The 19,359-nt window shown below is 45.8% G+C and overlaps 1 protein-coding gene across 1 annotated transcript in view; it reads right to left on the bottom strand.

The window, feature by feature from the left end:
- Positions 1-19,359, bottom strand: part of NFIC (nuclear factor I C) — a 220,706-nt gene that overhangs the window by 23,390 nt on the left and 177,957 nt on the right. The window contains exons 6-8 of the mRNA XM_044671380.1: positions 8,544-8,609; positions 6,587-6,710; positions 4,483-4,604 (exon numbers count right to left, since the gene is read on the bottom strand). Of these exons, the coding sequence (XP_044527315.1) occupies positions 4,483-4,604; positions 6,587-6,710; positions 8,544-8,609 (312 nt within the window). The remainder of the gene's footprint in view (positions 1-4,482; positions 4,605-6,586; positions 6,711-8,543; positions 8,610-19,359) is intronic.

Below are 19,359 nucleotides of genomic sequence, written 5' to 3' on the forward strand. Positions count from 1 at the left end.
CCTCACAACAATCTCGTAAAAAGTGGTTATTATCATCAAAGCTTTATAGATGAGGAAATAGGTTGAGAGGCTATGATGTGCCTGAGGTCATACAGTTAATAAAACAAAATTTAGAAGGTAGCTGGGCAGCTCAGTGAATTGAGAGCCAGGCCTAGAGATGGGAGGTCCTGGGTTCAAATCTGACCTCAGACATTTCCTAGCTGTGTGACCCTGGGCAAGTCACTTAATCCCCACTGCCTAGCCCTTACTGCTCTTCTGCCTTGGAACCAAAACATAATATTGATTCTAAGAGGAAGGTAAGAGTTTGTTTAAAATTAAAAAAAAAAAAAAAAAAAGCAAGATTTAGTACTCTCAGGCAGGATTTGAATCCAGCTTTTCTTGACTTCCAGGACAATACTCTGTGCCAAACCTCCTCTCTGTCAACCTCTGACCAAAGAGGTCAAAACCACATATTATTGGAGTTGGAAAGGTTTAGACTATATAGCATGTCAGAGCTAGAAGGGACCTTTGAGATCATCTACTTCATCTCTTCTACTTTCCTAATTTTACAGAAGAGGAAACTAAGGCCCTGAGAGGGGAAGTGATTTCTCCAAGGCACTGTGCCTACTTTAGCAGCAGGTCCACTTGCCTTGCCCCAGATCATCCAGTAAGTCAGAGTTGGAGATGGGATCAGAACCCACGTCTCCAAAGCCCTGTTCTAGGAGACTTTCTATTACATTTGAATCCCAGGCTCAGTACTGTTTCCCTTGTATGCTTGGGGTGGGGAGGGGGCAGTCAGGAAGAAAAAGGATTCAAAGGGAAGAGCCTGGGGACAGGAGTTAGGGGGGAGGGGGGCTGGACAGATAAACTCCTAGGCCTGAAACCTTCCCAGGGGAGAAAAGAAATCAAGTGCCAGAGACAAGCAAGCACATGATGGGGGAGGGGGAAAGTATCGCTTTAATTAACTTAAGCCCCCTCCTCCCCCCTTCTTAATGAACAGCTAGTTGGGGCTGTCTAGACAGGAAGACTGAAAAGCACACCAGAAAGCAATCCAGCCACAATCATCTCAGACACTTGAGAGGGAGCTGGTTGGGTGAGGACCGGGAGCTAAGGTTACCAGTCCCTGGGGCTGGGCCGGCAGGGGGAAAGAGGAGGATGGATGGGATTTCTGTTCCCTCTACCCAATGGCAACACATTTTAGAGCGGGGTTGGGGAGACCAGGTTTAAAAGGGCAGCAGCATCCCCTCAGGTCAAAGGAAGGCAAAGTGTTCTGGATCTGGAGCATTTTACACTCTTTGGGAAACAATAGGTTCACATTTTAAGGTTCATGGAAGCAGAGATTTCAAGCTAGAAAGGCTCACAGAAGTAATTTTACAAAGGACGAAAATGAGCCTCAGAGAGATGATGTGATTTTCCCCAGGGTCTTACGACAGATCAAGGGGGGAGCCCTAGACCCGAACTTAGGTCTTTTGACCAAATATAGTACTCTTAACACTATGTCACAGCAGCGCGGCTTTCTCAACAACTCATGCAGACACACTAAAGATATCTTTGTCACATCTGCAGATGACAGCAAGCAAGGAGGGATTGTTGTTGTTCAGTTGTTTCGGTCAAGGCTGACTCTTTCCGACCCCATTTGGGATTTTTTTCAGCAAAGGTACTGGGATGGTTTGCCATTCCCTTCTCCAGTTCATTTTAGAAATGAGGAAACTGAGGCAAACCGGGCTTAGTGACTCACCTAGGGTCACAGAATTAGGAAGTATCTGAAGCCAGATTTGAGTTCATAAAGATTAGACTTTCTGATTCCAAGATCGATGCTCTATCTACTGTGCTGCCTGGCTCCTACGAGGAGAGATTCTGGGCTGAAACACCTAAGATGAAATTGAACGGACATAAATATAAGATTCCAGTGTGGTCTAGAGGAAAGGTTTGGGGTTGTTTGCATGGTGTCTGCTCCATCAGACTGTGAGCTTCTTGAGGGACAGGATCAGCGAGTTTTTAATTTTGCTTGTCTTTGTATCTCCAGAGTTTACCACAGAGCCTGGCACAGAGAAGGCACTTCATGAATGTTATGTGACTGAATAACTAAGTCAGAAGACCTTTAAATCCTGGGCCATTGAGTCAGGCCTAGAGACAGGAGGTCCTAGGTTCAAATCCGGCCTCAGACACTTCCCAGCTGTGTGACCCTGGGCAAGTCACTTGACCACCATTGCCCACCCTTACCACTCTTCCACCTAGGAGCCAATACACAGAAGTTAAGGGTTAAAAAAAAAATCCTGGGCCCTTACTTGTAGCCTGTGTGACTTGGACAAATCAAATGACCCTTCAAGGACTTAATTTCCTCATCAGAAAAATGAAGGAGTTGGACTAGATGGCCTTTAAGGTCCCTTCCAACTCTGAAGTTACTTTAGTTTTTTTCTTTTTGAAAGGTCAACTTTACAAATACAAGCTATATACCTGGCCTAACCAGTAGTTTATGTAAACACCCAGGGGTTTGTTTGACCACAATCCTCATCTAAGCTAACCATGCTAATGAAATCTATCCTTTCTTTAATAGACTTCTATTGCCCTGATGTCACCTACAATCACCTCCAACCCCAAATTTGAGGACTCTGTCCCATGTGGGTGCCTTAGCTTAGCCAAGATCATTGAAAACTGGATCATATCCAGAGAAGGGTGAACAGGATGGGAAGGAGTCAAAACACCAGCAGATACAAAGATCCAATGGGAACAGAAAGGTCTAGCCTGGAAAAGAGAAGACTTAGGGAAGATGTGATCATTGTCTACAAATACCTGAAGGGCTATCATAAGAGAGAAAAGATATCTTCTGCTGGGCAAACAACAGACAGAGGTAGGGGGAGGAGGACTGGAAGGAATCAAATTTCAGTTCTCCAAACTGATGTAGAAAAGTTAATAATGCAGATTAAACTTAAAACTGTGAGAGGGGAAGGTTTTTATTCTCAGCTGACACCCATAGAGGTTAGGTGACTTGTCCAAGGTCACACGCCCTAAGAAATAACTTTCTATTAGAGTTGTCCATCAGTGGTACCAATTGCCTGTGGAGCTGATGAAGTTGTTCCCTGTTGAGGTAGGAGATGAGGGATAACCTCATTAAAGCAGATCCATAGAGTCTGAACTGGAAGGAAACTCAGAGTTCCAACTGATCCAACTCCCTCATTTAAGCAGGGGTAAGATGGCCATCTTCTGCAATGCCATAAAGGGGATTCTTCCTTTGTGGGGACATTGAACAGGATAATTTTTTGCAGAAAATGAGGTTAGAGACTTTAGAGGCAATTCTGGGAAATCTAAAGAAATGGCAAAGGGCAAGAAGGCTAGAGAGAGCACTGAGAAAAGGAAAGTCAATGAGGGCCCCCCCCCCCAGTTATGGAACATTAGAAAGATGTGATGCTGCAGAAATAGAACTCATAGATGATGCTGTGGGGGAAACTTTTGGAATGACAGAGGGCCCAAGTGAAAAGACCCTACAGTTACATAGGAATGGTACCTCTAGAGATGAAGACAAACAGAAGAGGACCTTTGGAGATGAGGACACTATAGAAACAGCTGAAGGCCTGAGTGGGGAGACCTTTTAGAGACACAGAGAGATTGAATCTCAGTGACAGGTCTTCTGAGATGGAATTCTAAAGATACTGGAGTGTGCAGAAATGGGAATTCGGAGACACAGGGATAGGGTTCCAGAGAAATAGGGTCATCCAGACTTAGGAGCCTATAAATGCAGCTATGTGGGCCCTAAGGAAATTGGGAGAGAGGCAGAGAACTAAGCAGAATGGAATGAATTCAACAAACATTTTAAATTGCCAGTATGGGGGAAAAGGCACCATGATAGGTGTCCTTTCAGGCATGGTACAAAAACAAAATCATACAAGACAAAAATGAAATCAGTTCCTGCTCTCAAAGAGCGTTCATTCTGGGACTGGGGGACAAAACATATACAAATAGATAAATAGTCGTAGGGAGAAGAAAAGAAAGGAAAAAAGACAGAGGAAGGGAGGGAGAAAGCAGGTCATTGATAGAGAGCACGTATTATGGAGACCATAGAAAACTTCTCGGAGGAGGTGGCAGCTGCAAAGGAAGCTAGAGATTCTTAGAGTCAGAGGTGAGGAAGGGTCTTTTCCAGACATGGGGAACAGTCAATTTGTGAGATGGCAAGATAGAACAGGGAGATGAATAATGATTTGCGGGGAGGGGGAGGGGAGGACGTAATTGAAAGCGGGGCTGGGGTCGCACTTCCCTAATTTGGCCGCAGGGGGACCCCAGCCTGTCTGGGGAGTGTGGGCATGAGACTACAAATCCCAGAAGCAACTGCTCGCCAAAACCCCGCCCCCGTACACCTTTAGCCGCGACTACCAATCCCAGGAGGCTAAGCGGCCTCTGCAGCCTCCTCCTAAGCGGCGCCGCCGATCGGCCTATCGGGATATGTAGTCTGGTCGGCCGGGAAGCCCAAGAAGGCCCAGCTAACCCGCAGCTCTCGGCCCCACCTACCCCCTTCCATGTCCTCCGTCCAGTTGCGGCTGCTACTCGTCGGGGAGTTGGGTGACGTGTAGTAGTCCCCGCCGGGGCTCGTGTCCACGTCTTCCTCCAGGGATCCCGATTTGTGTCGTTTGCTCCTGTAGAAGGGGAAAAAAAAAAACCCAAAGCATAGTTAATCCATGACCTGGAGTTGGGGGGGGGAGGGTAGAGGTCCGGGGAGGAGAGAAGGAACGTGGAGAGAAGGGGGGCGGGGAAAGAGTCTAGTTTAATCGAACTCCGGACTTCCGGTTCTGAATGGGGCATTATGGGAGCACTGAGGATATTAGCGCTGGGAGTGGGGCCTGAGGGCCTGAGGCCTTATACATCGATGAGGAAATTGGGACCCAAAGGGGGAAGGGACACCCCTTCTTCTCCCCGCTGTCCCCGCATATTTTACATATGTGGAAACAAGACCTGGGAGGGGAAAGGACTTGCTTCCCCTACGTTTTACATACAAGGAAACAGAGAAGGGGCCTCCCCATCATTTTATATTTGGGGAAACTAAAGGCCCCCAAAGGGAAGGGACTTGCTTCCTTTTCATTTTACATTTGGGGAAACTCAAGCCCGCGGGAGGGATTTGCCCAAGCCCACACAGCGAATCAGAAGTAACAGCTGGGTCTTCTAGCAGGGACTTTCTTTCCCCAGCTTAGGGACTAGTGGTTGGAGCAGAGGCAAGGCCCCTGGGTTGTGCCCAGGCTTTGGAGGAATCCATTAAATCATAGATTTACAGCTGGAAGAAACCTTAGAGGCCATTTAATCCAACCCCTCATTTTACAGAAGAGGAAACCGAGGCCCAAAGGGGTCAAGTGACTTTTTGATGGTCACAGACGTTAAATAAGTAAAAGTTAAGTAAATAGTTAATTAGGTAAGAGCCAGGATTTTTGCCAAGGTCCTTTCACACCAAGTAGCACATTCTTTTTACAGCACCACTGGAAAAGAATCAAATCTCCTAGGGGTTAGGATGTGCAATTTGGAACCTGTTGATGTTTTGGGGCATTCCGTACTGTAGGGTACAGTTTGGAAGTCCATATAACCCCCATATAGGAGGAAGGAATACTGGTTTTGTGTATGTGTGGGGGGCACTAGTTTTTAATTCTTTAAGAATCCAAAATTTTGTCATTGTGGACTTTCTCTCCAACACAGAGTACAGCCCTTTTGTAGACCTTAATGAGTTTCTGTGGTCAAAAGACATTCATTGCCTAATGGAAATGAAGTTCTCTGTTCTAGCTGTGGTTGGTCCATCCTCAAAGCCTTTCCAGCATGATAGGACCTGTCAGTGGAGTTTTTACTCCACTGACATAGGCTTTGAGAGCCAATCATCTACATGCCATGATGAGACATCGGGAAGGGCAGCAGTAGAGGAATAATAGTAATAAAAACAAAATCTGTAATCACAGACCCTTGAAGTAATAATAATAAACCCTCAGCCTATAAAGCACTTTCCCTTACTTAAACTACAGAGCAGTCCCTTGAAGGAGGAAAGGTAGGAATTATACTCATAGATGGGTAAGTTGAGGCTCAATAAATGAATGGACTGACCCACCATCACACACATATTAAACAGCAGTCAGTACTAAAAACCAGAACTCCTGATTCTCAATTTCCAAGTTCTTTACGTGACATATAGAATGCTATGGAATGTCAGTGCTCTGAGGGATGTTGGAGACTAGTCTAACCTCTTACTTTACAATGAAGGAAAATGAGGCCCAGGGAAGGCCCACAGAAAGATGATGTCAGAGCTGGGACAATGATGATGACTACTACTAGTACATATTTATATACAAAGCATATTATGTACATTATCTTGTTTTGATCTTTCAACCACCCTGTGAGATGGGTGGCATAGTATCATTGCCCTTTCACAGATGAGACTACTGTGGCTCATAGTTGTTAAGCATCTTGTATAGTGGCACAACTGCTAGTCAATGGCCAAGCTGGGATTAGAACCCAGGTCTCTTCACTTGAAGTTCAGGGCTGCCCCTTCTACACCTTGCCGGTCATTTCTTGGGGTCCCTTTCTTCCTGGCCTATTTGCAGGAATATTTCTCCTGGACAAAGTGCCTGAAGTGGGAACATACCCACTGGAGGATGTGCTGGGCAGTGTTCTTCTCATGCTCGCACTGGCAGGATTCAGGTCATAGGCCAGGTGCCCTTGTAACTCGCCCAGGGAGAAGTTCGGTCCTGTGCCTGTCACCACAGGTGCTGCAAAATCCAAGAGAGGTGGGGTAGGTGAAGTACTGGGGTGCAGAGGACAAGTATCACTACTTTTTTTTTCTTTTTGTAACTCCATACCGTCTGCTTTAGTGTCAATTCTAAGAGAGAAAGGTGGCAAGGGTTAGGCAATGGGGGTTAAGTGACTTGCCCAGGGTCACACAGATAAGAAGTGTCTGAGGTCAGATCTGAATCCAGGTCCTCCTGACCCCAAGCTTAGTACTGTACTTTACCTAGCTGCCCCAGTTTCACTATTTCTTACAGAAGCACATTGGGAAGCATGAGGCTATAGATTGTATTAACCCAGTCTCACAAATAAGGAAACTGAGGTTTAGAGAGTTAGTTTAAACAAGCTGTCCAAAGTTATAAAATGAGCCAGCAGCAGGGCTAGGGTTGGAATTATTGACTCTAGAGCTGGAAGGGGCCTTTTAGATCATTAAGTCAAATCTCCCCATTTCACATATAAGGAAACGGAAACTGAGAAAAAGGAAGTGATTTGCCAGCAGTCATACAGTAAATTAGGAGTCAAGTTAGGCTTAAAATCCAGGAGTCCTGCTCCACAGGATAGTGCTGTCTCTACTCCACACTTTCATCTCCCTATTGCCTACAGGAACATCAGTTTAGGATATATAATTGCTCTTGAAAATAATTCTATTTTTAGGTTGGTAGACAATGGTTGGAGTCAGACACTTTAGAAATGGACATCGAGACAGGCAGACAGTTGCCTTTGGGAAAGAGTAGAGGGAAGTGGGCACCGGTCAGATTAAAAGCATGACTACTTCTCCCTCCCCTCAACCCCCACCCCCTGCCCGCCCAAACACCACTAGGATTTGAAACAGGGAAGCCCTGGGGTGGGTGAAGAGGGGAAACCTCCCAGTAATAAGAAGGGAAGACTAGCCAGAGGGAGCTTCCCAAAGCCAGGGCAGAGGGAAGCAGCTGACAGGAAAGATACAGCATCTTTGGGGAAGTGGCCAACTGGGCAGAATAGTGAAAGCTGTGATATGGGGAAGGAAGGATTTTTGTTGTCAGTGTAAGTTTTATTTTAGCTCAGCTACTTAAGATATCCCCTGGCTCTTGTGGGTGAGGCTCTGGTCCCATTCTCAGTGAAAGCTGAACTCACAGCTCAATGAAGACTCAGTCTCCTCTCTCTGAATTTATCTGAAAGGGGATGAGAGCCCAGTAACAGAGCCTGGGAATAGACTAAGGCCATTCTAACAGTGTGTGCCCTCTCCCACGCCATCCCTGGACTTTGTCTTCCATCCCCTAGCTGAGCCTCTGGCCTTTCACTGAGCCCTTATCTCCCCACTTGAGCCCACCATACTCTTCACTGAACCCTTACCCCTCATCTTACCTGCCATCCCTCCCACCAAGACCCAATCTTGTCATCAGACTGACTGGAACCCTCACCGATTCCCTGTTCTTTCACTAAACCTTTCATCTCTCTCACTAAATCCCTCTATTCTTATTGAATCTTCATCCCTTGACTAAGCTCCCACTCGATTACCAAATTCCTAGCTTCTCACTGAGCTCCCTCCCACCATCGAGTTCCTATCAGCTCCTAGTGTTTACATTCCTTTCCTGAGACCACATCTCCATACCCACCTTTTGTTCCCTCAGTGAGCTCACTACCCTCCTCACTCAGCCCCCATTCCCTTACTGAATGTGCTTTAACAAGCCTCCAACCCTTCACCAAATCCATCCTTCTCACTGAAGTTCTTCCCCAAACCTATCTCCTTTCCTGAGACCCCATCTCTTCACTAAGCCCCATGGGTTAGATCACAGTCAAGGTCCAAATGGGTGCTGGGGAGCCAGGCAATTACTCACTCCGGGAGACTTGGATGAGCTCAGTGACACTGAAGACTCCAGATGTAACAAAGCTTTCCTGGAAGTCTGTGGTGTCTGGGAAGAAAGAGAGACAATGGACAGTCAGAAGGAAGAAGGTACCAAGTGCAGTGGATGTGATGTGATGGGGAGTCTCTTGATCCAGCAGCTAGTCCCGTTTATCCTTTTGTTCATCTTTCAAAGAATCCCAGGGGTGAAATGGACTTGTCATCACACCCATCTACCTGTAGCAGGAAGGGCCAAATGCCTTGGTCAGAAAGGCTCTAGAAAGGACCTTAGAACATAGAATGTCTAGAAGGAATCTTAGAGAAAAATCTTGTCTAACTCTAATTTTGTAGATTTGAAAATTAAGGCTCAGAAAAGATGAAGGGCTTGTTCAGGGCCACACAGGAAATCGGTGTTGGAGCTGAGGTCTCCTAATTCCTTGTTACCTGCCTTTCCCTCTGGGCAATGCTGTCTCCCCAAACACCCAGTTAAGATCTTGGGTCCTGCTCCAGCATGTCACTTCCAGGAACATCACCTCAACACATATTGGTGGGCTCTTCCCCTATCACAGATTAATTTTCACCTATTTTACAGGCTGTAAATGAAGGTTCTAAGAGATTACAGACCACCTCCATCACATAGCCTACCAATTCTTTTTCTTCCTTTTTATGGATTCTCCTTTCAACCCCACCCCACCCTTCATGGTCAGCAGATGGCTCAACTTTTCCAGGGACCTTGTCCTTCCAAATTCTCTGGGGGGGAGGTATAGTGAAATGCAGCATACCAATGAACTCTGTTTGGGCCTAAGGCCTATGTGCCATGGATGTTCAGGAGAGATGGTTGAGGTTTCCTGGGGTTTTTTGTATGTGTCCTTCACCCCCACAATTTTCCCCACCAGGGGGCAGCAGTTGCTTGAGTCCCTAGATTTATGCTTTGTCCCAGAATCCCTTAGGTATTGTTTTGGGCTCCCCACGTTACCACCTGTCTTCCAGGAGACGATCTGTCCTCATCCTTCCAAGATATAGTTCCCATTCCCTCCAATTCCACATCTCTGAGGAACTCCATCCTTAATCCTAGATTGCCCAGAACTCCCCATGCTCCTTAAGAATATCCTTTGTCCTGCTCCCTCAACTAGTTAGGAATAGACTTTCTTCTGCTCCAACTATGGTTTTCCCCAAGACTCAGACTCCGTGGAAGACCTCATCCACTCTCTTCTTCAGCTTTCTCCTCTATGCAATGATCCCCTCAGCCCACCTCTAGCTTTGCTGTTTCTCTTGAGCCCTGGCCCCGTGTTTGAACATCATAGGAGATCTCCCTGTGTAAGTCCTGGCATCTCAAACTCATGTCCAAAACCAAGGTAATTATTCTCTCTGGAAATAAATTCCTCTTCTAATTTCTTCTATCATTGCCAGTGAGAACATCAGTCTCCCAGGGTCCAGGAGGCCCAGAATCCTTGAGCCATTTATACTGTAAGGACATTCCTACATACATAGCTGTTTGCCTGCTGTCTCCCCCATTAGATTATGAGCTCCTTGTAGGCAGAGGCCATACTCTCTCCTCACCATTCCAGAGTCCTCACCTAACCCGGGATACATCACTTAGAGCCCATGAACTTCCTCTTGCCTCACTTTGGTCCCTATAGATGGGTCCTCTCTAAGGCAATCCCCTTAGTCACCTCCACCCCATTCATACCAGACAGTGCTACTTCCAAAAGTATATACTGCTTCGAAATATCAGAATGCCCCCTCCTCTCCATCTCTCTCAATCACACCCATCCTTCAGTGTCCATCTCAAGTCTCACCTCCACCAGAAAGCCCTCTCTGATTGCCCTAAGCCCAATAGTGGCTTCCTTCTCTGGACTCCTCCTCTAATAAGAATAGCTGGTGTAGTGAGCTATTATATAAAATATTATATAAACTTATCTACAGCACTACATAGAATATTTTCTCATTTGGTCCTCAGGACAACATGAGGGGGAGATACTCTTCTTATCTCCATTTTATAGGTGAGGAAACAGAAACAAAAGTCAAGTGACTTGCCCTGAGTGATAGGTGGGAAGTAGCTGAGGCAGGATTTGAACTTGTCTCCCCGACTCCAGGCCCAATCCCCTATCCACCCTACTGCCCGCATGTGTGCCATCTATTGTGGGTATCAGACAAGTCTGACCCCCAGGTAGTCTGACGTCTCTTCAGCTTGACAGTGAGCTCCCCAAGTGCTGAAGTCTTCTGTCTCTTGCCCAGAGCAGAACTCTGGGCTTCTCCAGTAAATCCTTATTGACAAACTGACCTAATGCAGGAGCTGGTGGTGTTCAAATGGCCTCCTCTTTCAACTCGTAAGCCCAGAGCTGGAAGGGGCCTCAGAGACCATCAAGTTGAGCCTATAAATCCAACCAGGAATCCCTTCTGTAACTCCCTCCCACCCTCAAAGTGGTCAGTCAGCTCCACTTGAAGCCCTCCAGTAATGATGGGGGAATTCGCTAGCTCTTAAGGCAGTGCATTCTGCTGATGGATCACTCAGTTTGTTAGGAAGTTTGGTTTCCTTTTCTTGTCTGAAGTCTATGTCTGTCTCTCTAACTTCACCTCATTGCTTCTGCCCTCTGGGGCCAACCAGAACCAATCTAATTTTTCTTCGACGCAAGAGCCCTCCAAATAGTCTCAAACAGCATCTCTCTCTCGTAAGTCTTCTCTTTTCCAGGCTCAACATCCCCAGTTTCTTCAACACATCCCCAAACAGCCTGGTTTCCAGTTCCCTGGATCCTTCCCTCTTGCCTAGGACCAATATGACTGGGATGCCCTCCCTCTGAAAGGGGTCAGGCAGGGCCATAGGCTAGGGGTGGGTGTGGAGAGGCATTGGGTCTGGGACTGGCTGAGGGAGAAATGACTACCGGCCCTCCCCTCCAAGGCCTGCCAGCAGTTTCCTCTTGGCAGCCTGGCCCCAGCTGTCCCACTGCAACCAAAGCATTTCCCCTCTTACTGCCTACCCAGCCACTAGCTCCCTCAATCCCTCCCTCTTTCACTCCTTCCCTCCCTCCCTCCCTCCTTCCTCTGCCTTGGCCTCTCCCTGGCCCAGGATTTCCTGTTCCTGCAGTGGACGGGCTCTCTCTCTCTGGGGGACTCCCTGGCTGGGGAGGGAGGGGATGAAACTTGACTTCCTCTGCCTGACAGGCTCAGTCCATGGGGAGTTTCTTTGTGGACTGGAAAAAGTCAGCCAGTGGGAGTAGTGAAATCAGCACTGGACTTGGGAGCCAGAATCCTGGATCAGCCAGCCACATATTAGCTGTGGGACCTTGGCCATGTTCCTTCCCCTCTGGGGGGCTCAGCTTCCTTCTTGTCAACCGAGAGGGTCGTTCTAAGTGATATTAAAGGTTCCTTCCAGCTCTGATGTTTGTGAGCCAGAAGTGCGGTGGTTTGGAACTTGTGGCTTCTTGCTGGCAAAGGACACCTTGGGTGATAGGGAGAGGAGAGGGGGTTGGGGCCCTGGAATCTCCAACCACAGGGGCCCTGCCAAGCTCCTTGCTAACCACTGGGTCATATGGCCACCTAGATCTGTAGCCAGTGTCTACTGTGTCTGGAAAAACTAATGAACCTCCCCCTCAACTCTCCCACTCTTCTCACCTTTACTTTAGCCAATCTATCTTGCCTTTGTTCATACACTGCTTTGCACAGTAATCTCTGCAGTTAGACTGTGCACCCCACGAGGGCAAGGGCAAAGCTTTTTCTGCCACTATATCTTTTACACTGTCTTATAAATGATCCTGTAAATAACAAGACAGAGAGACCCAGGCTTCATCATGAACCGAGGGAGTGATGATTGGGGTGGGTCAGGTTCAGTTCCCTGAGGCTCTTAGAGGAGGGATGGACAGTCTGTTTTTCAAGGCAGGCCTGAGGCCTCTTACAGGCATTTTTATCATAGGATTTAGAGAGAACTAGACAGGACGCTAAAGATTTTACAGAGAAAACTGAGGCACAGGGAGATAAAAGATTTGTCCAAGGTTGCACAGGCAGTAAATATCAAAGCTGGGAACTGGAACCCAGGTCGTCTGACTCCAAATCCTGTGCTCTTTCTAATATATCAGAGGAGGAAATAGAGCTCAGTTAGCAAATGCCATATTTGAGGTTATATATAGAAAGTGAGGAGCACCATGTGTTTTTCCATCTCCCTGTCCCTAATGCTCTCATTCCTCCACTTACCCAGTGTGATGGGCTTGCTGTCTTCTTGGTCAGAGCCCATTCCTGCCCGGGGGCTGCCGCTCTGCTCTGAGTCTGAAATGAGAGAAGAGAGACATGGCATTAAGTACTCCTTTTTCCCTCCATTGGCCATGAGGAATAATGACAATAATAGTCACATTTTTTAGCTCTTTTATATCCATTATCTTGTTTGACCCCCCACAACAACCCTTCAAAGTAGGTAGAACAAAGAAGTCTGTGAATCTATGATCTTGATTTTAGAGATGAGAAAGTAGAGGCAGCATAATGGATAGAGTACTGGACTTGGATTTAGGAAGACATGGGTTCAAATCTTTCCCTCTCTTGGCCCCAGGCAAGTCACTAACCCCTGTGATTCACAACTTTCTAAGGACTTATTTACTAAGTCCTTGACTGGTTTTGAACTGCTTGAGTGGAGGGACCACCCACTCAAAGAGTTCCCACCCACCGCTAAAATGACAGATCTTTCATTTATTTATTTGTATATAGATCAAGAGCGTAGATTTAAAGCTGGAAAGCATCCTAGAGACCAAAAAATCCCACCTTCTTATTTTATAGACTAGAAAATGTAATTGGAGAGAAGATAAGAGACTTGTCTAGGATCACACAGTTAGGTGATTCCAAGTGCTGTGCCCTCTGCTCCCAGCTAGGAGATCCTCTGGGCATTCCCAGCTTGCCTCTGCTGTTATGGTTGACTTCCCTCCAGCCCACCTCTCTTCCTTCTGGGAAGGATGCCCTAATGCCCAGGCTGCTCCCTTGGCTTCTTTACGGCGTCCTGCCCCATTCCAGAGGTCAGATAGGAGCAGGTGGGAAGGTGAGAGCCTGACCTCCATTTGGGAAAGGAGTGAGGGTGGTGGCCCAGCACGTAGGGGATGGTGATGGGGAAAGGCTCGTCCCCTACCACAGATGGTTAAAAAGTTAATAGCTGGTGACCAGGCAGGGTCGGAGTGCTGGGCCGGTTGCCATGGTGACAGCCTTACACTAATGGCTCCCTGACGTAATCTGATTTGCTGAGTTAATGGACAGTCTCGGCGGCCTCTGCCTGCCAGCCAGAGCTCCCTCTCCCGCCCAGACGGTGATAAATGGGCTCCCTGGCCTCCCCAGCACCCGCCTGCCGGCTGCCCGGAATCAAGGAAGCTCCCGACCTCCGGCCCAGTGGCGCCTTTAACCAGGCCTGGCTTACCCTGAGCCTCCTCCCTCCTCCCTTCTTTCTCCTCCATCCTTCTCCTCTTTCCACCCACCCAGAAGGTGCCTGCACCCTGGAGGACACCAGGAATCATAAAAACCCCTTCATTTTTTGTGCTCAAAATTTTATAGAGAGTTCCTCCCTATCCTGTTCCAGATCCTGCTGTCCCCATTTTACAGATGTGGAAACTGAGGCCCAGAAAGATGAAGAGGCCGGCCTAAATTCAGACAACTAGAAAGTGGTAGGGTCTGCTGTCAAATCAAACTCTTTCTACCATACCACATGACCCCACATTACCCCAAAATACCTGACCTTTGCTGCTGGGGGGGAGAGAGGGTGGTGACTGATCAATGAACCAATTAATAATCCTTTATCAAGCACCTACTATGTGTCACGTATCGTGCTAGGTGCTGAGGATTCAAAGAGAAAAAAATTTAGTCCCCACCCACCCTTGAGGAACTAACAGTTCTGTTGAGGAAAGTAATAGGTGCCCATACCCATAAAGGGCACCCCAAAAGTCTTAATAAGGTTTTACGCTTTTAAATTCAATCTTAAAATGTCACTAAGACTTTTGGGTATGTTCAAAATATGCCAAGTAAACACAAGGTGGGTTTAGCAGGGAAGCACCAGCAGCAGGAGGGAGATGGAGCACACACATGTACACATGGGCAGGAAGGAAGTTCTGAGTCATGCTCTTCTTCCCTGGCTCTCCGGTCCAAGCATCAACCATATGTTTCTCAGGGTAATAACAATAACTGATGAAATGCTACAAGATTTGCAAAGTGTTCTACATACATGATCTCATTTGTCCTTTACAATAACCCTGGGAGGTTAAGTGTTGCAGAATGTTATTATCCCCATTTTACAGATGGAGAAACCAGGGCTGAGATGACAAAACCCTCTTATTTGGACACAGGTAGTGTCCTTTTTTTTTAGACAGTTTCTAAAAAAGGTAGCATCCTTTTTTTGTTAGAGGACACACATCTGGGAGCATGTGTGCTCCCATTTGCACCTATATCCATTCATTACACACAGGGCACACAGATGAATTCAAATACATACAGGATATACTCGTGTCCAGGCACAAATGCATGTACACATTGTAAAATGATCAGAGTGGATGGGGTAAGAGAATATAGAAAGATAAAACTAAAAGGGGCTTTGGAGGACATCCAGTCCAATTTTCATACTTTATATTTGAGGAAACTGAGGCCCAGAAAGGGTAGCAATTTGTCAACCCATGATCATACCAAGAATTAGTGGTGGAGCTGAAATTCAGGTTTCCTTAATATCAGTCCTAGACACTTTCTAGGGAGCCATGCAACTGAATGATGTGGAAAGGATCAAAAGCAAGCTCTAAGGTTCCTTCCATTTTCTTTTGAGAAAGTGGAAATAGCACTGGACAAGTAGTCAGAGGATTTGGGTGCTAGACTCAGGCCAGCTACAAATTCAATTGGGCAAGTCACTTTTCCATTTGAGCCTCAGATGCTCAGATGTAAAATGAGTGCTGCGCTAGATGATGTCCGGTGTACCTTTCAACCAAAAAAACTCCATGATTCTGTGATTCTCTTCTAGCTCTTCACATTCTATGTTTTAAGGTCTGACATTCTTTGTTCCAAGGACCCTGCCAGGTCTGACATTCTTTGTGCCAAGAGCCCTTTAAGTTCTGACATTCCATGAGTCTGTGAGGTAGGTAGGTGATAGAACACACATCAGCCTACTCTTGCTCTAAGCATCCAGCTAGTCATTAGGTTCTCATCTCCTGGAAAGAGCAAATAACCTGAGTTGCCCATGATCCAATGCAGGGGTCCGAATCTGTCTTCTCCCCTCCCTCTTCTCCCTAGCCTTGCCCAGTTATTGTGTAACTCCTTATCAGGGAATCTCAGCCTTAATATCATCTATTCCACCCAACCAGTGGGGCGATGGGCACCCCTGACGCCTCCATCCCACCCTGTTCCCCAAAAAAGTCACCTCTCTGTAGCTGGTATTACGCTGGTCCGGGATATACAACTGCAGTGTTCCGTGAGTGGCCCTTCCCACTGCAGGGGCTAGAAACTTGGGGCAGGAGATCTTTGCTGGGCCCTTGCCTCCTCCCTTCAACAACTGCCTGTACTAGCTCTCATCAGCAGTACACACATACTGTGATCCCCTTGCCTTCATCTTATCTAAAAATAATCAGCCTCCTTGGGCCATGAGCAGACGCTGAGCTCAGCATTATTGGTTTCTAGAGCAGCCTGGATTAGAGTCCCAAATCTACTTCCTTTTTCTCAGCCTTCTTCCCCGCTCCAACAAGAGGGAATCTAGATGTGGTAAGAGATAGCTAGGTCAGTGTCGCTGGGACAGAGACCATTCCCTCTTTCCTAGTTGGACTAAATGAAGGTACAACTCTATTCTAAAAGGCGTATGAGGTCTTAGGGACAGAGCATTTCATTTTCTGCATATACGTCCATACGTCCAAGGGCTCTCTCCTTATTCCAGAGATTTGTTCTTAAATGTGCCCAGTGCAATCCTGCTTCAGGATCTTTGGTACGATTGTTCCCTTCACTCAGAAGTCCCCTCCCCATCCTTTCCACCACTACCCATCCAACTCTGTCCTATTCTTTACCTTCCAGGAGACTGTGATATGATGGAAATAGCACTCCATTTAGATCACTGGGTCTTGTTTGAATCCAATATCTGCCACTATCTAGCTGTGTGACCTTGCCCACACACTCCCATCCTCTGAAATTCAATTTTCTCAACAGTAAAATGAAGGAGACCACCAGATGGTCTCTAAAGTCCTTTCCAGAACTAACATTGTGTGAGTCTGTGATCTCTATTTGTCTTCTAGGTCCTTCAAGATCCAGCTCAAATAGTACCAGCATCCTTCAGCCTTTCTAGATTGTCCCCAGGCTACATCCTTCCTTCTCTTATGGATGTAACTGGGAGAACTGTGAGGGGATTAGAGATTGTGCCATTATAGAGTCAAATTAAGGAACTGAGGATGCTTAACTGGAAGAAGAAAAGACTTTGAGAAGACATGATGTCTGTCTTCAGATATGTGAGGGGAAGTTTGGGGGAAGGGGATTAGGGTTATTCTGCTTGACCCCTGAGGGAAGAACCTGGAGAGATGGGTGGTAAGGGAGATTTCAATCCTTTACAAGGAGAAACTCCGGAACTGTGAGAGCTATCCAACAATTTGAAGAGGTAGACTAAGGGTATAGGGAAGCTTCCTCCATTAGAGGGGTGCAAACAGAGACTGGATAACCATACAATGAATGGCATATAGAGAACTCATACTTTGGGGAAGACTTGGACTAGATATCTCTGCAGGGCCTTCGAGCTCTAGAATTCTTGACTTCCCATAGCACTGGCTGTCCCTCTCTTATGTACACATAACATTCTAGTTTGTGCTACAGTTATTGGTAGACATGCCTTATCCTCCCCCTACTAGATTTGGAGCTTTTGGCTAAAGGTTCGATTTATCAATTTAAAGTTTACAAAGTACCTTTACATACATCCTCTAATTTGATTCTTGAAACAACCTTGGGCGATAATGACGATAACTACCACTACCATGACGATAATCACCATGACCACCATCATTACTTTGTCTGTATGGTTTGCCAAACGATTTCCCCACATCGACCAGGACCAGTGTAAGGTAGGTAAAGTCGTATTTTACAGATGAATGCATTGAGGCACACTAAGGTAATGAATTGTCCCAAATCACAAGGGACCAAGCTACAGTTCCAAACCAGTTCCTGAGAAGAATGACTTTGGATTTGGATAGAAAGCACAAAAATAGTTAACAGAGATAAAACCCAATATTAGTGAGGAAATTAGAAGCAAACACATAGTTGCCTTCATTGATTTAAAAAATCAGGCATGAATAAACTATATGCTCAAAGAATGGAGAGATAGGATTGCTGACCTATTAGTAACCTTTAAATACTATGGGAAATGGAGTGGAATTGCTTGTCGTCTCTGGGAGGAGGGAGGGAAGAGGAGAGGGAAAGAAAATGAATCATGGAAACATGGAAAAATATTTTAAAATAAATAAAGTGGAAAAAAGAAAAAAGAAATACTATGGAAAATGGGAGAAGTCCTAGACCTAGAGGGAAGGGAATAAGGGGAATAAGCATATTAAGCACCTACTATATGCTAAGTACTGTCCTAAGTGCTACACAGATATTATCTCAGTTGATCTTCACAATACTGTAAAGTAAGTGTTACTAGGATCCACATTTTACAGTTGAGGAACCTGAAGCAGACAGGGGTTAAGCGACTTGTTCAGGGGAACACAGTTGGTAAGTTTCTGAGGCTAGGTTTGAACTCGAGCCCTGGACTCTATTTTCTGCATTACCTAGCTAAAGGATAGAGATAAGCAAATGTCCCAGTTTTAAAAAACAGCTGAGTTTTCAAAAACCAGAAACACAAAAGGCATAGTTTATATATATGTATATATAAATATATATATGTAAACATATATATATAGAAAATATCACTTAGCAAATATATATATAGCAAATATAAATATATGTATATTTATATTTGCTAAGTGATGTTTTCTCTAGTGTGAGGAAGAGAAAGGAGGAGGGAGAAGACTGGGGATTTTAATGTAACAAACCAAAAAACCCAACCAAATAAATAAATTGAAGAGATCTCAAACTATCAGCCAATGAATTTGACTTCAATATCTTGGAAAACTCTAATATTTATTATTAAAGGGTTAATTTGTGAGCATTTAGAAAGGGAAGCAGTCATCTCTGGGAGCCTGTGTGTCTTCAGCAAGACTGGGCCAGGAGAGTGCTATAGATCTAACATACTTAGATTTCAGCAAAGTATCAGATTGGACTGTCAAATGCTATATGCATAGGCAATAAGGAAAGATGTGGGCTAAGTAATAATATAATTATGTTGATTCAGAAGTGAATAAATGGCTGGACTAAAAGAATATCAGTTAAGTGTTGGTATCAGTTTAGAGGAAAGTCTCGAAATGGCATGCCCCAGGGATTTGTCCTTGGTCTCCTATTGTTTAATAATTTTATCAATGACCTAGAAGGAACAGTGGATTTAGAAGTAGGAGGACCTCATCAGCATCCATGGGTTCAATATGGGTTCTCTATGCCAATGAGTCCAGGCCAATATATGCAATCCTAACTTCTGTCCTGATCTCTAGGCTCACATCAACAACTAGCTGCCTTGTGGATATCTTGAACCGGATGTCCCACAGGTATCTCAAACTCAACATGTCCCAAACAGAGCTCATCTTTTTCTTCAAACCCAGATTCCTTTCTTCTGAACTTTTCTATTACTAATGAGGGCATCACTATCCTCCCAGTTACTCAAACTCCCAAATTAGTTGTCATCTTTGGCTCCTCACTCCCACTCAATCCACATATTCCATCTGTTGCTAAGCCTTGTCGTTTCTACCTTCACA

The sequence above is a fragment of the Gracilinanus agilis genome, chromosome 1 (genome assembly GCF_016433145.1).
Source record: "Gracilinanus agilis isolate LMUSP501 chromosome 1, AgileGrace, whole genome shotgun sequence".
In the NCBI taxonomy this organism is placed as follows: domain Eukaryota; kingdom Metazoa; phylum Chordata; class Mammalia; order Didelphimorphia; family Didelphidae; genus Gracilinanus; species Gracilinanus agilis.